General features: G+C 58.5%; 6 protein-coding genes across 6 annotated transcripts; 5 read left to right on the forward strand and 1 right to left on the reverse strand.

Annotated features, from left to right (window-relative positions):
* Positions 1 to 950: 950 nt before the first annotated feature.
* On the reverse strand, positions 951 to 2,693 carry SLS55_000807 (uncharacterized protein; the record flags this gene model as incomplete). The annotated part of the gene is made up of 3 exons (XM_066772315.1): positions 951 to 1,802; positions 1,857 to 2,410; positions 2,531 to 2,693. The coding sequence occupies 3 exons, from the start codon at positions 2,691 to 2,693 to the stop codon at positions 951 to 953; spliced, it is 1,569 nt and encodes a 522-aa protein (XP_066637594.1).
* A 1,052-nt stretch (positions 2,694 to 3,745) lies between these two features.
* On the forward strand, positions 3,746 to 5,109 carry SLS55_000808 (uncharacterized protein; the record flags this gene model as incomplete). The annotated part of the gene is made up of 3 exons (XM_066772316.1): positions 3,746 to 3,813; positions 3,868 to 4,048; positions 4,105 to 5,109. 3 exons carry the CDS (start codon positions 3,746 to 3,748, stop codon positions 5,107 to 5,109), a joined length of 1,254 nt encoding a protein of 417 aa, XP_066637595.1.
* Positions 5,110 to 5,792: 683 nt separating this feature from the next.
* On the forward strand, positions 5,793 to 6,929 carry SLS55_000809 (uncharacterized protein; the record flags this gene model as incomplete). Its single annotated transcript, XM_066772317.1, has 1 exon — positions 5,793 to 6,929. One exon carries the CDS (start codon positions 5,793 to 5,795, stop codon positions 6,927 to 6,929), a length of 1,137 nt encoding a protein of 378 aa, XP_066637596.1.
* Positions 6,930 to 7,987: 1,058 nt separating this feature from the next.
* On the forward strand, positions 7,988 to 9,418 carry SLS55_000810 (uncharacterized protein; the record flags this gene model as incomplete). The annotated part of the gene is made up of 1 exon (XM_066772318.1): positions 7,988 to 9,418. The coding sequence occupies one exon, from the start codon at positions 7,988 to 7,990 to the stop codon at positions 9,416 to 9,418; it is 1,431 nt and encodes a 476-aa protein (XP_066637597.1).
* A 906-nt stretch (positions 9,419 to 10,324) lies between these two features.
* Positions 10,325 to 11,980, forward strand: SLS55_000811 (uncharacterized protein; the record flags this gene model as incomplete). Its single annotated transcript, XM_066772319.1, has 3 exons — positions 10,325 to 10,547; positions 10,598 to 10,708; positions 10,758 to 11,980. The coding sequence occupies 3 exons, from the start codon at positions 10,325 to 10,327 to the stop codon at positions 11,978 to 11,980; spliced, it is 1,557 nt and encodes a 518-aa protein (XP_066637598.1).
* Positions 11,981 to 12,777: 797 nt separating this feature from the next.
* On the forward strand, positions 12,778 to 13,907 carry GAL1_1 (galactokinase; the record flags this gene model as incomplete). The annotated part of the gene is made up of 2 exons (XM_066772320.1): positions 12,778 to 13,119; positions 13,179 to 13,907. The coding sequence occupies 2 exons, from the start codon at positions 12,778 to 12,780 to the stop codon at positions 13,905 to 13,907; spliced, it is 1,071 nt and encodes a 356-aa protein (XP_066637599.1).
* Between the last annotated feature and the right edge of the window lie 1,313 nt (positions 13,908 to 15,220).

Raw genomic sequence — 15,220 nt, forward strand, 5'->3', positions numbered from 1 at the left:
ATGAGAGCTTGTATTAACAGTAAAGAGGTATTGAAGCGTCTATATCGACACGAATGCATAGTGCAACATTAGAAAATGAACGTAAGCTTAGAGCTTTGTCGAATATCAAACGAGCCGACCTCGACAGCATTCAAGGAGTTGAGCCTTTTGTTGCCCTGCATGCATTGAGTGTGTACGGTTTATTTTTTTTTGGTCGTAGTCCAGGGTAATAATGGGGCTTTAGCTGGCCAAATGCACAACGCCATCGTCTTGGAATAAATTGCTCTTGCTGTTGCGCTAGTAGTTGTCCATCAAAGCGGAGAAGTTGCTGTCGATCCTCTTCGGAATATTCGCGGCGTCGATAGTACATGTGAGCAAAGAAGGCCATGTTGGGGAAATGTGTGCTTTGCTGATGAGAAGTAAGAGTGTAGGCGATAGCTGAGTTTCAATGGGTAGTTGACTCGCCTCGGGGCAACGGTTTCCATGGTAGACGGCCAACCAGCTCGGTCGAGTTTGCAGACTTGTGGCTCTGGTACCTGCTCGTGGTACCACAACGAATAATTTCTAAGGCCAAAGTCAACCGGTATTGCACACTGGCACTAGGGGGGTAAGATCGGCGCCCGATATCGCTTGCGGATTTCCTTTAGAATGATTGTGACGTAGGGGCTCTTCCGACTACGGGACAGTGTGGTCATTGTACAATTCGAGTGAAAGCATTATTGATGCTCGTGCAAAAGAAGATATTTTTTTCCAGAAGATTGTCGTTCGCTTTGCTCCATTCATTGCAGTGTTGAAGCCTGAATGGAAATCCGAACTATCAGATTGGGTTAGGAGTTTCCTTCAGGTAATATCGCATGTAAGAGCACTTTCTCTAGATATAATTTTCCTAGAATTTTTAGTAGTATTTCTGTGTCTATACATGAACGCACAACCTCCTCTCCACCTTCTGGAGGTCAAATACGTTCCATAGCTTATAATGTCGAGGCTCTCGAAAACTTTCCCCTAGCCCTTATCCTTTTCCCGAAAACGAAGAACAAATACGGAATCGGTATCAACGCGACAGCGAAGAAGCCAAAGATACTAATGCCCCATCCGACGCCGAGGTTGTGCAGCATGGGTGTGATGAAGAGCGGGAACGAGCCGGCGAAGACGCTGCGCAAGAAGGTATTTGCAGCGATGGCCGAGGCGGCGGAGTGGCGGAACGTGTCGATGAGGTAGTTGAGGGCAGCCTGGAAGATGGTGAAAAAGCCGACGCCGACCAGCGTCGCGCCGATGATGGGAGCGATCCAGTGCACGTGCTTGGCGTCGCCTGTCCACGCGAAGACGAAGAGGCCACCGGCGAAGAAGACGGAGCCGAACATCATCGGCGGGAGCCGCGCTTCTGGCACGGGCTTGCCCTTGTTTTGTTGCAGTTTGCGGAAGTAGTACTTTTGGTTCAGCACGTTGGCGCAGGCACCGAAGAGGATGCCGACGAGTAGGGCGAGGAAAGGGAGGGCGCCAACGACTTGGTTCCAGCCGCGGTCTTCTTGGAAGACGACGGGGAATGCGGCAAGCTGCGCGTAGAGGATCCCATAGACAAAAGATGCATAAAGTGCAACCAGGAAGCAAATAGGGGTGAATAGTAGTTGGAACGGCTTGATGAGATATTTGCGGCCAAGCTCTTTGAGGCTGACATCCCACTCTTCGTGTTTAGCGTGCAGGGCCCAGTTTCCAGTCTCATGTCTAAGGCGACGTGCTTTGTACACAAGCAGCTTCGGTGGATAGGACTCGTCAAGGAAGATGACATCGAGAGTGAGAATAAACATTTGAAGGATGCCAGTGAGCTATCAGATGATCAGCAAAAAGCGTGGCCGGTAAGGAAGAGCAAACAAACTTACATATTCTGTCCATCTCCAACCAAGATAACTCGTTTGCACCACTGCACCGCCAACGATTGGTCCCAATGTCGGGCCACCAACAACAGCCATGGCGTAGCCTACAATTGCGACACCCCGCTGCTTCGGTGTCCAAATGTCTCCGAGAACGCCTCCGGTATTTGTAACCGGGGCGCTGGCGAAGAGACCGGCGAAGAAACGCGTGATCATGACTGTCTGTATATCCTTGGCCGTTGCTGTGCCGAAGGCGAAGATGGCAGAAATGAAGTAGGGGATCAAAACAGCGGGTTTGCGGCCATAGACTTCACTCAGCGGGGCCCACAACAGCGGACCGAGGCCGAAGCCGAAGAGTAGCAGTGAAGTGCCAAGTGTGCTCACGGTTTTACCGACATGAAACTCCTGGGCAACCTGCTCCGTACCGGCACTGTAGACGCTGCTGGCAAAGGTGGCACCCATTGTGGTGAAGCCGTACAAAACCGTGGTAATGACCTTCTTCCGGTTTTCCCAGTTGAGTGGTCTGTAAGGATCATCCTCGCCATCGAAATCAACAAGGACGTCTGGGCCGGTTTTGGCGTGGGAGAGAGCGTGGGAGAAGGGTGCAACGGGTCGTCTTGAGCGGACTCTGGAAAGGACGGAATGAGCACGTGATTGAGTGCGGGAAACGGAGGGTTGACGACTGTTGACGGGGTGGATAGTCTCTGCTTTCTCCAATTCGGCCGAGACGCCGGGGATGGGGATGTCCCTAGTGGGGCTGATGCTGGCCGGGGAGGAGCTGGGGGTTGACGAAGGCGTGGGCCTGTCGTCTTCCCTACCGACGTCGGCGTGCTCGAGCTGCGGCATGTTGTGTGTTTGCAAGCAGCTTCAGGGAGGGGGAGTGGTGGCTGTTCTGGGCCGACATGACTGGCGGATTTGTAGGGTGGGTATATAGGATGTGGGCATCAGGGCTTGTGGCGGGCAGTGCGAGCGGGAATGACGTTATGTCCGAGCAGGAGAAGGCAAGATTGAGGGTAAAGCCGTGGCAGTCGCGCTCTCGCGTCTTCAGCCACAGCGCGAAAAGGCCGAGAGCGAGCCGCACCTGCTCCCACAGCCGCTATAGCCGATTTCCTCAACACCGACCAGCCGTTGGCAAATTGGATGCTGAGCTTCCCGCGCTTCTTACGCCGCTAACCATGAACCCCAAGCGCACCCGGAGATTCCGTCCCCGCGTCTCCTTCGGCCTCAAGACTCCGTATCCGTAGTCTAGTCGTAGAGACGCGTCTTACAGATCGCGAGAGTCGAGTCATGGCAGCAACAGGTGGACCACAAGCCGATATTCTAAGGATGTGAGACATCGTGACCGTTTGCGGAGAATCCAGAGAGAGGTGTTGAGGAAATGCAGGGCAGCCGGGAGGGAGAAAAAGCTAGATGCACGGACAACAGTGCAACATCTGTCTTGAAGCTAAACCGTCGGATTGCCAACTCTGTCTACTACTTCCCCAGACACTCGGCGGGGGTCGACCAATGTGGGCGAGAGCGTTGTCGGTTGGTGCCGGAGTCGGTGGCGCACCGTTGCCCGCAGTGGGCCCTAAGCACATGCGCCCGGCCAGGACACAACACCGACGCAGTGCAACAGCTGCCACCTTCGTGCCCGGTCCTTGACTGCGTGCATCTCGACAATGGTGCTGGTGGCTGCAGGCTCGCAGCTGTGGCGGGGCTGGGCGGGAACTGGCGAGGGTTGCACGACAGCACCGGCAAGTCTTCAAACTGCCGGCAGCCCCGAGGTCGATCGACACAGCCTCGGCCCAGCTGCTGCCCCAGGAACCACCATCCCGCCCCGTTAAAGCTGCTCCTTCGTCTCCGCTTTCTCCGCGCCTTCTCCCCCAAGGACCCCAAGGACCCCATCACTCTTCACCATGGCCACCGAAAGACTCAAGTCCATCGTCTCGCACATCTCGCCCGCCAAGAGCGGCATCGCCCACATGTACGTCTGCTGCGCTCCCAACTTTCCCCGCAATTGCTGATTCGCCCTCCGCAGCACTCAGAAGAACCCTGACGATGTGGTTATCACCCTCGCAATCCGCACCCCCCTGACCAAGGGCAAGAAGGGTGGCCTGAAGGACACGCCCCTGGAGGGCATCATGCTCAAGATCCTCGAGCAGGTCATCGCCAAGTCGAACCTGGACCCTGCTCTGGTCGAGGACATCTGCGTGGGAAATGTACCGCTCGAACGCCCTCTCCCATTCGCTGCCGTTGCTAACCTTCAACCCCGCAGGTCAGCGATGCCAAGGCTGCCTACTACATCCGCGCTGCCATGCTCGCTGCTGGCTTCCCCAACACCACGGCCGGCTCCTCTGTCAACCGCTTCTGCAGCTCCGGATTGAAGGCCGTGCAAGACATTGCCAACCAGATTTCCGCCGGCAACATCGAGGTTGGCGTCGGTATGGGTGTTGAGTCGATGACAATGGGCGGTGACCGCCTCGAGCGGCCCTTCTGGGGCGAGGTGCTGAAGAACCAGGAGGCTTCCGATTGCATGCAGCCCATGGGCCAAACGTCGGAAAATGTCGGCAAGGACTTTAATATCTCCCGTGAGGAGCAGGACCGCTTTGCTGCCGAGTCCTACCGGAGGGCCGAGGTCGCGCAGAAGGCTGGATGGTTCGATGACGAAATTGCTCCAATCAGCGTCACCATCAAGGACCCGAACACGGGCGAAGAGAAGAAGGTCACGCTCACCAAGGATGAGGGCCCCCGCTACGGTACCACCTTCGAGTCGCTCCAGAAGATCAAGCCAGCCTTTTTGCCCCACGGCGACCGCAGCCACGCTGGCAACTCCAGCCAAGTCACCGATGGTGCCGCCGCGGTGCTGCTGATGAAGCGGTCCAGGGCCGAGCAGCTTGGCCAACCCATCCTCGGCAAATACGTCGCCGCCACGGTTGCAGGCCTTGCACCCCGCATTATGGGCATTGGCCCGTCCATCGCCATCCCCAAGCTGCTGACCCAGCTGAACATCACCCTCGACGATGTCGACATTGTCGAGATCAACGAGGCGTTCGCCTCCATGGCGGTCTACTGCAAGGATACGCTGAAGATCCCGCATGAGAAGCTGAACATCAGAGGCGGCGCCATCGCCCTCGGCCACCCGCTAGGCTGCACAGGCGCGAGACAGATCGTCACCGGGCTTAGCGAGTGCCGGCGGCAAAAGAAGAAGATTCTCCTGACGAGCATGTGTATCGGAACGGGCATGGGTATGGCTGGTCTTTTTGTCAACGAGCAACTGTAAATGATGAGATGGGTCGTTTTTCCTTTTTAGCTATCCAAAATGTAGCGCCAAATAGCGAAATGTACATGTTTCGGAGTTCCTGCGTCGGGCAAGGGTTGAACCTGCATTTCTCTTACAGACAGGGATATTGCATCAGACTTACGAGAGCAGTCGAGTACTCTGTCTGGACGTGTCTGCGCAACTGTCAAGTTCGCATCTATGTCTGGATAGTTGCTCCAACTGCCCAGATGTAGATAGCAAGGCACAAGGCTCGGGTCTTTTTGTGACGCGGCGCGGGCTCTAGCGCGCCAAGCAGGCCCGGGAGTTCCCCGCAGTGGGCATCCTTCGCTGTGGCGGTGCGCGGCGGCTCGAGCGCAACCGATAACCAAGCTGTTCCCCGTCCGGGAACGGTGACGGCACAGCGCCTCCTTCGACTTCCGACTAGAGGCCTGACCTGGCTTCTTCTTCTCTTTACCCGGCGCCTGGCCTCTTTTCTCTGAAACATCAGCCTTCGGGAGCTTCCCCGTATCGCACAGTCACCGCCACCCCACCATGCCAGCTCCACTAGCCAAAGGTAAGATCGGCGCCGCCACCCTCAGGCAACACCTTCTGTGCGCAAGCCTGATCCACCGCCTGATCCCCTTCCACGCTCTCTCCTGCGCTCCAGCACTCTTCTCCTCCATTCTCTCCGTTCCTCCTCAACCATGCCGTTCCCTAACCGTGCCCTACCAGGCGCCCTTCTCGCGGCGTCGCTCATCATAGCCGCCGGCGTCGCTGTCTACCAGAACCCGCAGGTCCAGCAGTGGATCGACGCCAGACGTCGTAAAATCGCCATCGCCTTGCATAGCCTCGGTGACGAGATCAACCCGCCCGTCGCCCGCAACCGGAACGCCCGCGAAGCCGACGAGCAGCGCAGACGCCGCGAATCCATCATCCGACGCAACAGGAACGAGCTCGTACGACGAGCCCGGGAAGAAGGCGTAGCTGTCGACTTGGACGAGCTCGCTCGCATCGGAGATGAATACGACGAGAAACACAACAGGCCGCGAGGCCAGAGCTTCGACGACTTGGTCAACGAGCATGGCGTGCTCCGCGAGTCAGTATCGGGCGCCACGCTGAACGAGAAGCCCGCCGCCGCCGCCACCGCCGTAGACAGTGGCGCAGGACAAGGCTTGAGGAACCGCGGCTCCGGTGCTCGTGGATTTGCGAGCGGGTCTTCCTACGCCGACCCCTTTGCGGACGAGGGCTCTGTTCTGTTCGACCGTGACCTGATCGGCGTTGAGGAGAACTCGGTCGATGGAGACGACGACGAGGAAGCGCCCGTGCCCCGCGACTTCACCACCCCGTCTCGCGAGAGTACCGCCACCGTCGAAGCAGACTCGGCGCCCCAACTGGTCGATCTCTCCGAACCTTTCTCCGCTCCGTTCCAGCAGTCGCAGCTTGCTCCGCCGGCCGAGGCCGAGGACGCCACAGCCTCGTTCTACTCTACCAGGTCAGGGCCTGCGGTAGATGCCGGCAACGACGCGGATATGGATGACGATGACATGCTCGAAAGCACTGGTACTTTGACGCCTACCGAGGACAACTTCTCGACTGACGCGTCGCTCGTGGGTCGCGGGGCCGATGACATCGCGGTTCTCTCTACTCTGCAGAACAGCACGTCCGTTGCCGGAGAAGGCGACGCCCACGTCAACCCGTTCAACAACAACAATGCTGCGTATGATGACGAAGACCGCTTCAGTGAAGAGAGCTTCTCCGACATTGGAACCCGCACGCCCAACAGCTGGACCGATGTCGGCAGCGATTTTGAGAGTGAGACCGGCAGCCAGGCCGGCCACTAGAGCTGGCATGTATTACTCGGAGGCGTTTTTGGGGGCTTGACTTGCACCTACCGTTGGCTTCAGATTGATAAGGTACATTGGGTTACAGGAAAAGGAGGAACTGGTGTTCGCATCCGGAGTTCTTTTTCTCTAGTCATTGCATTTGCATTCCTTTTCTCTACTTCGTACGTTGGCTTTCATCAGGCGGCGTTTCTGCGGCTACATATCTCCCAGAGCTTTTGGGTTGGGTCAAACACAGCGCAGGTGTTGCGGCATGCATTTGCTGGTGGCAATCGCGTGGCACTGAGAAGAAGGCTTCGAATACCATACAGACAGAAGAATCTGTATTTCTTACCTATTCGCTCTATTTTTCAAGTCCGTTTAAGCCTTGTTGCTGCGACCGGAATGTGCGTACTAGGCAGCCACGGTGTGTGTTACTTACGTGTCATGAGGAAGGGGCTGAGCTTGTTCAACGTGCTAGAAGATCGCTTTTTCCAATACGTCATTCCGCTGCTGTTGGGGTACCAAAAAGCCTTTCAGGTGTGACATCTCAAAGCCTCCGAACTCTGACATTCACCGCCGAAGAACGTCCATGAGATAAGTTACTCATAGAGACCTGGCGTGCTCATGACAGTCCTGGGAACACAACCGACTTACCCGCCGTGTCGCATTCGCATCTTTATCTGGGTTTCTATAGCGGTCTAAATAGGGTAGGGTTAGGGGAAGAATCAGGGATTATGTGGCGGTGCGGTGAAGCTACTTTGCGATTTTGCATTCTTCAGCCAGAGCTGCGGGTGCTTACCTAGCTCCTGCTGTTTCGGTCAAAGCTACGCTTTTTATCCGTGACGCCACGCAGAGGGCCTGATCCACGTGGATCGACGCGACTTATTAATTGCCGCTAGCACGACACCTTTTGTTGCTGCCCCTCGACCTTTTCCTAACAACATCGCAGAGAAATCAACCGTCGTCATGACCCGATGAACGCAATGGCATCTGTCAACGGGTCTTCACCCATCCAATCGCCCACCCAATGACCCTCAATCATCACCAACATCCGATTCGCTTGAAGCTACTTAGACATGTATGAAAAGGACAAGCCTCAGCCTACCGCTTACCTAGACGGTCTCCGCGGCATTGCTTCCCTAATCGTCTTCTCATTCCACACACTGTGGGCCTATTCCAACCTCGTCGAATACGGCTACGGCGATGGCCCGAAAAACCAGCACTTCCTTCAGCTACCATTCATTCGGCTTATCCATGCCGGCCACGCCATGGTGCCCGTCTTCTTCGTGGTTGGCGGCTACGTGATGGCGTTGAAGCCGCTCCGCCGGGTCCGCTCGCACGAGTCGAAAAACCTGCACATCCATCTTGCCGGCTTCGTCTTCCGCAAGGCGATGCGACTGTACGTGCCGGCAATCATCATGACGTCCATATCCATGCTCACGCTGCAATTCGGCATGTGGGAGTACCCGCGTCACTTCATCATGAACCCACGCCTCTTCAACTACCCGGACAAGCACCCACCGCCCGAGCCCACGCTCGCCGCCGAGCTCAGCCGCTGGGTCGGCGCCACCGTCGGCCTCAGCCGCATCTTCAGCTACTTCAACGACGGCTTCGTGCTGCCGTACTACAACCCCTACGACCCGCACCTCTGGTACCTCCCCTTCGAGCTGCGCTCCACCCTCGCCGTCGCCGCCACCCTCCTCGCCCTCTCCCGCTGCCGGCGCCCCGCCATCCGCATGACCTGCATCCTCGCCGCAGCCGTCCTCTCCTGCCGCCTCGACCGCTGGGAATGCGCGCTCTTCCTCTCGGGCGCTCTGCTCGCCGACGTCGAAATGTGCTGCCGCTTCGTCCCCCACCACCACCACCGCAGGAGCAGCAACACCGCCACCACCACCATCGTCGCCGTCTTCGCACTCCTCCTCCCCGCCCTCTACCTCCTCTCCACCCCCAACCTCCGCATCCGCCACACCCCCCACGGCTACGCCCACCTGATCAGCCTCGTGCCCCCCACAATCACCGACCCCAAGCGCTTCCTCCACGGCCTCGGCGCCATCCTCCTGCTCGCCGCCCTGCTCGCCGCCCCGCCGCTCCGCGCGCCCTTCGCCTCCACCCGCCTCGCGACGGCGACCGCGCGCCGCAGCTACGCGCTGTACGTGGTGCACGGGCCCGTCCTGCACGTCGTCGGGTACGGGGTCGCGGGGCGGGTGTGGCGGGCTGTCGGGTTGGAATCGTCGTCGTCGTCGTTGGCGACGACGGGGGCGTTTGTGAAGGGGGAGAGGGCGAGGGCGAGGGTCGAGTGGTGGACGTGGGCGGTCGGCGCGGGGTGCGGGAGCGCGGCGGCGTGGGCGGTTGCGTGGGCGGTGGCGGGCGTGTTTGAGAGGGCGGTTGGCAGGTGGGTGGCTGGGTGGGCGGCGGCGGTGGAGGGGTGGGTGGTGCGGGAGGTGTTGGGGGTGGTGGAGACGGGGGAGGGGGAGAAGGAGGGGAGGGAGGGGGCGTTGCCGAGGTGAGAAGGGGGAAAATAGAGGGACAGAAAGGATTGTTGGCGGTGAGTCTTGGGGTATAGAAGATGGTTGTGCTTTTGTTGTCTTGTGATTTATTTTCTAGTGACTATCTGAGACGTGGTAGAAGTTAGACCTGGTGGGGAAAAGAGGAAGAAGATGGTAGGCGACTGCCATGTAAGTTGCCGGTCACGAAATGCCAAAGACTATGGCATTTTGAGGAAGAAGGTGTTACTCATGTAGGAGCGATGCAAGTTCATTTTGGTGCTTGGTAAGTCCCGGATGTCATTCACACAGCTTATACGTTGAGACCTTCAGAATGCAGGTCATTCCCGCTCCGGGGCTTTCACCGGCGACCAAGCCGAACGATCACGAGCAACTGGGGTGCGAAGCCGGCAGCAACGGCCGTATTCACTGGTGCGCCGAAGTGTGATGTGACCGGGTCAGCTGGGGCAGGCACGCGATTGGCCGGCGATGGCTGGAGCATCCCACCCGGGGCCCCACGCCCCACAACACCAGCGACATTCCCCGCAGGCACATGGTCACGGGAATGGGGGAGTGGTGAACATCTCTCCCCACACTCGGAGCAGATCTCGCGCGAGCGGTACAAAACCCAGCTTCGCCGCATCCTGCGCGGGAAAACCTGGCTGCTGCAATTCTTCCGTCACCCTGCACCGGCTGACACACGATTCATTGAATACGATGGCGGACCAAGATGCTGGCGGCGAGCTCTACGCCGCGTCCAACAAAGGCGTTCTGCGCCAACTGCGCGAGAACCCGTATATCCTGGGGTTGGCATCGGTAAGCGTCATGCACAGGCCGATACCAGCGTGGACTGACCTTTGTTTCGAGTTCGCGTCCTTGGGAGGCTTTCTCTTCGGGTATGACCAGGGCGTAGTCTCGGGCGTGCTGACCATGGAGTCTTTCGCCGCCAAGTTCCCGAGGATTTACTTGGACAGCAACTTCAAGGGCTGGTTCGTGTCGACGCTGCTGCTGTTCGCCTGGCTCGGGTCGCTGGTCAACGGTCCGGTCGCGGATCGCGTTGGTCGGAAAGGATCGATGCTCGTTGCCGTTGTCATCTTCACCCTCGGCTCTGCCCTCCAAGCCGGCGCCGACTCCATCGCCATGCTTTTTGCAGGTACGTTGGTTTCGAGAATAGCGGAAAGGACTCGAAGCTCATTGATGCAGGTCGCGCGATTGCGGGATTCGCCGTCGGAATGCTCACCATGATCGTGCCAATGTACATGTCCGAGGTCTCGACCCCGGCGATTCGCGGCACACTGGTCGTTTTGCAACAATGTAAGCAGCAACCACCCGCCATGCATTTGACACTTGCTGACTGCTGTAGTGAGTATTACTCTGGGAATCTTGATTAGCTACTGGCTAGAATACGGCACTCAGTATATCGGTGGCACGAGGTGTGCTCCGGGTATTGCCTACACCGCCGGCTCCGCCTCCGAGCCAGAATTCGATCCGCTCGCGGACGTCGGCCCAAGCGGCTGCACCGGCCAAAGCGAAGCATCGTGGAGGCTCCCTCTGGCACTGCAGATCGTGCCGGCCGTGATCCTCGGCCTGGGAATGCTGTTCTATCCCGAATCACCTCGGTACCACCTCATGCGCAAAGACGAGGACAAGGCTCTGTCCGCACTCGCCAGGATCCGCCGAGCCCACATCGACTCGGACTCCCTGTGCCGCGAATACCTGGCCATCAAGGCCGAGGTCCTCTTCGAGGAGTCGTACGCGCGGGACAAGTATCCCGGCAAAACCGGCATCGCCCTGTACCTGGCGCAATACGCCTCGCTCGTCTCCAGCTGGCCGTCGTTCAAGCGCCTCGCCGTCGGCTGCGGCGTCATGTTCTTCCAGCAGCTGATGGGCGCAAACGCGATCATATACTACGCCCCAACCATCTTCGCGCAGCTGGGGCTGTCGGGCAAAACGACGTCCCTCCTCGCGACGGGCGTATACGGCGTCGTCAACACCCTCTCGACGCTCCCCGCGCTGTTCCTCATCGACAAGCTCGGCCGGCGCCCGCTGCTCATGAGCGGCGCGCTCGGCACGTGCGTCTCGCTCGTCGTCGTCGGCGGCATCGTCGGCGGCTACGGCGACGCGCTCGCGGCGCACAAGGCAGCAGGGTGGACGGGCATCGCCTTCGTCTACATCTACGACGTCAACTTCTCATATTCGTTCGCGCCCATCGGCTGGGTGCTGCCGGCGGAGATCTTCCCGCTGGGCAACCGTGCTAAGGCCATGTCTGTTACTACTAGCGCCACGTGGATGTGCAACTTCGTCGTCGGCCTCGTCACGCCGGGAATGTTGGACACCATCGGCTACGGCACCTACCTCTTCTTCGCCGCCTTCTGCCTCCTCGCCCTGGCCTTCACCTTCTTCTGCGTTCCCGAGACGCGCGGCAGAAGCTTGGAGGACATGGACGTTGTGTTTGGCGATGCCCAGGCGCGCGAGGAGAAGGCGAGGCTGTTCGACATTGCCGCCGAGCTGGGGATTGTTGTCGACACGGCTTCGGAGGCTGGCAAGACCGGTGCGACGAAAATTGTGAGTGCGGAGGAAACCTGAGCTTTTGTCGAGCCGTGGGAAGATGCAGGTGGGGGTGAAGTCTTCTTTGATACCCCTGGTGAGTCTGGGCTTACGAATCACGAATTATGATAGCGTGCTGTGTAGATGTAAATTGATGACCTCACCGACGCGCGCCTTTCGAAGATGCAAGGATTATGGGTTGACGAGGTTGCTGGAGCAAGATCCCAGAAGTGTGTATAGGCGATGCCACCAATCGGGTCCCGGCCGTAGGCAACCAATGCGCCATATGTCGCACAGATGAAAGCTTAGAAGGAAGCAGCAATAAGCCGGATTCATGCATCCTTCGTTGGTCGGCAGATGTCCGCGCAAGTCGAGGGCCGAGACGGCAGTTCGATCAAGGCTGTTAGCGAGGCATCAATGCTTCCCGAACGACGTCCAAACAAAGCGGAAGCGAGCTCGGCGCCGACTCAGGGGTTACCCGATCGGGAGCGCAAGCGAGGCCTGAGACAGGCCTCGCGTCGACACCCGGCCCGAACGAGATGCTAAGCCCAGCCCTACTCTGCATACGGCTCGGTGCGCCGACGGACGCGGCCGGGTATTTTGGGTAATGCAGCCCATCGCCTGTAGCGCTCTTGAAACACTCCCACATGACGGCCGGTTTGAAGGGCAATTGGTGGAGAAAGTTGAAACAGCCCTTTGGCAAATCTAGTGCGATGTCGGCTATCCGCGCAGCCTGCGCCGTCTCGCCGGTGCTGCTCCATGTGCTGTATAATAACTGGCGCTGATCTCTGCTTTCCTCGCTCTTTGTTTCATCCATCCATTCGTTCGTTCCCAGCATGTTCAGCCTCTCCGCAGCCGCAGCCTTCTCGCTGCTCCTTGCACCCGCAGCGGTGCTCGGAGACAGCATCGCCTACAAGGGTGTCGACATCTCGTCCCTGTTGATGCTCGAGGACAACGGCCAAACCTACAAGACCACGTCCGGCTCGACGGCCGCGCTGGAAAAGATCCTCGCCGACTCGGGCGTCAACTCGGTGCGCCAGCGGGTCTGGGTCAACCCGTCCGATGGCAACTACGACCTGGACTACAACCTCGAGTTGTCCAAGCGCGTCGTCGCCGCCGGCATGGGCGTCTACCTTGACCTCCACCTCTCCGACACCTGGGCCGACCCCTCGCACCAGGTAAGTTCCAATTTCCGCAATCCCCTGCATCCAACTGACTTTGTTTCCCTTTTCTCCAGACCACGCCCGATGCCTGGGACGACTCCACCATCGGCACCCTGACCAACCAGGTCTACGAGTACACCAAGTCCGTGGCCAACTCGTACGCCAGCGCGGGCATCACGCCCGACATCATGTCCATCGGCAACGAGATCCGGGCGGGCTTGCTGTGGCCGCTCGGCGGCACCTCGTCCTACTACAACATCGCCTCGCTGCTGCACTCGGCCGCGTGGGGCATCAAGGACAGCAACCTCTCCCCCACGCCCAAGATCATGATCCACCTCGACAACGGATGGGACTCCGGCACGCAGACGTGGTGGTACGGCGAGATCCTGGGCCAGGGCCCGCTGCTGACGACCGACTTCGACATGATGGGCGTCTCCTACTACCCCTTCTACAACGAGGACGCCTACCTCGGCTCGCTCAAGTACTCGCTGCAGCAGCTCGCCGCAAAATACGCCGGCAAGCAGCTCGTCGTCGCCGAGACCAACTGGCCCGCCAGCTGCCCCAGCCCCGCCTACACCTTCCCCTCCGACACCGACTACATCCCCAAGTCCGCCGCCGGCCAGGCCACCTGGATCAAGGACGTCGGCGCCATCGTCAAGGCCGTCTCTGGCGGTGTCGGCCTGTACTACTGGGAGCCCGCTTGGATCGGCAACGGCGCCCTCGGCTCCAGCTGCGCCGACAACCTGCTCGTCGACAGCAGCGGCAAGGCTAGGGCTGGCATTGCTGCCATCGGCGCGCTCTAGGCGATCCGTTGTGCTGTGCTGCCGTGTCGAGTTGATGGCCTGCCTCTTTCGAGCCTGCCGGAGGACTGCTTTCCTGTTGGTTCCATTAATTTTCGTTTCTGGCTTTCTTTCAGTACATACCCCCTCCTGAACACACTCGGGCGATTTCTCTGTACATACTTGAGGGTTTAGTGGGAACTCGGAGCAACCTTTCGGTCGGAAGCGGACCCCAAGACAAATGTATAAAATAAGTTATGAGTTCAAAGGCAACACCGTTTTGCTCCCTGCGACCATCACACATACCTTGAATAAGCGTCCATGGCGTGCTTGATGCTTAAGCATAAGCCCCGCTTCATGGATGCCAGTTCGCCAGTTCTTTTCCGACCAGCTGGCGGGCTTTCCCGTATCTCTTGTGTGTTCGCTGGCCTCTGCTGCAGGCAGCCCTTGGAAGATGGCCAGGGTGCGTCTCCATTTTAAAAACGGACCGGGGTGCCCTTTTCCCCATCCACGTTGCATGCGGCTATCTCTTCTTCTCGCATCGTACCGTGCCGCAGCGGACGGCCCGGGCCTTATCTGCTGCGCTTCCAGGAACATTACGGACTTGGCTCAGAGATGTTATCCGTTCGTGTCTCGACGCTGTGTCGACACATTCGGGCTTTTCCCTGGACTCATCTATCCGACCAGGTCGTCACCCCGATCCTTTATGGCACAGTGCTTGGAGAAATATCCGCATTTCGAAAGGTAGAGTTTGTGTTTTCCTTCCGAAGCCTCGACTCGTGTCGATGTCGACAAAGATTTTTGGGGGGGCCAGCGCAAACGGTGGGGAAAGAAAAAACAGTGGGGTGGTCGAGGGACGTGTCATCGCTCTCGGGCTAGCCGTTGAAGATCACCGGTTCCAGATCTTTTCCCGTTCGTCGAATCACGACATGTCTGCGAAGTATCAGCTTTCCCTTTCGTCGATAGCCCGGCGGAGCTGACACCTGTTCTTGCATGACCCGAGAAAGGAGAGGCCGTCATTCGTCGAGTGGAAGCATCCGGTGCCTCGGCGGAACCGGTCAAGTCGAAGGCAAAGTTTGCGTGGGCAGTTACCTCCATTGGTATGGCCTTTGCATCTCTTTATGATAAAAAGAGTCAGAAGATCGACGCCGGTGCTTGGTTGATCTCTTAGGCTGCTGTTTCAGATTCGATCTTACGGTGAACACGTTGATCGAGCGGGGCATGGCCGACCTTTCGCCTGGAAATACTGCTTTCTTTCCCGTCTTGCAGCAAAAGATCCACCAGACAGCCCTCTCAGCTTAAGAGATGCCGAGGGTATCCGCAAGTCATGGGGGATG

The sequence above is a fragment of the Diplodia seriata genome (genome assembly GCF_021436955.1).
Source record: "Diplodia seriata strain FDS-637 chromosome Unknown scaffold_1, whole genome shotgun sequence".
NCBI lineage: Eukaryota > Fungi > Ascomycota > Dothideomycetes > Botryosphaeriales > Botryosphaeriaceae > Diplodia > Diplodia seriata.